Here is a 723-nt window from a genome sequence, read left to right on the forward strand (position 1 = left end):
GATGACTTCATGCGGCTTCGAGGACTTCCATTTGGATGCACAAAGGAAGAAATTGTTCACTTCTTCTCAGGGTTGGAAATCGTGCCAAATGGGATCACATTGCCTGTGGCCCTCAAAGGCAAGATTACAGGGGAGGCTTTAGTGTAGTTTACCTCACAGGAGTTAGCAGAGAAGGCTCTAGGGAAGCACAAGGAGAGGAGAGGGCACAGGTATACCAAGGTGTTCAAGAGCAGTCAGGAGGAAGTCAGGTCATACTCTGATCCCCCTCTGAAGTTCATGTCTGTGCAGCGCCCAGGGACCTATGACTGGCCTGGCACAGCCAGAAGATACACAGGCATTGTGAAGCAAGCAGGCCTACATAGGATGCGGCAAAGTGCCTATAGCACTGGCTATGGGGGATATGAGGAATACAGTGGCCTCAGCAATGGCTACGGCTTCACCACTGACCTGTTTGGGAGAGACCTCAGTTATTGTCTCTCCGGAATGTATGACCACAGATATGGAGACAGCGAGTTCACAGTGCAGAGCACCACCGGCCACTGCGTCCACATGAGGGGGCTACCATATAAAGCTACCGAGAACGACATTTACAACTTCTTCTCTCCACTCAACCCTGTGAGAGTTCACATTGAGATTGGCCCAGATGGAAGAGTGACGGGAGAAGCAGATGTTGAGTTTGCCACTCATGAAGAAGCTGTGGCGGCTATGTCTAAAGACAGAGCC

General features: G+C 51.0%; 1 protein-coding gene across 1 annotated transcript; it reads left to right on the forward strand.

The window, feature by feature from the left end:
- Positions 1 to 17: 17 nt before the first annotated feature.
- Positions 18 to 720, forward strand: LOC103250132 (heterogeneous nuclear ribonucleoprotein F-like; the record flags this gene model as incomplete). Its single annotated transcript, XM_021707626.1, has 1 exon — positions 18 to 720. A coding segment is annotated over exon 1 (444 nt), but the record flags the coding sequence as incomplete, so codon positions are not given.
- Between the last annotated feature and the right edge of the window lie 3 nt (positions 721 to 723).

The sequence above is a fragment of the Carlito syrichta genome, unplaced genomic scaffold, assembly GCF_000164805.1.
Source record: "Carlito syrichta isolate Samal-C Ts95f unplaced genomic scaffold, Tarsius_syrichta-2.0.1 Scaffold48506, whole genome shotgun sequence".
Lineage (NCBI taxonomy): Eukaryota > Metazoa > Chordata > Mammalia > Primates > Tarsiidae > Carlito > Carlito syrichta.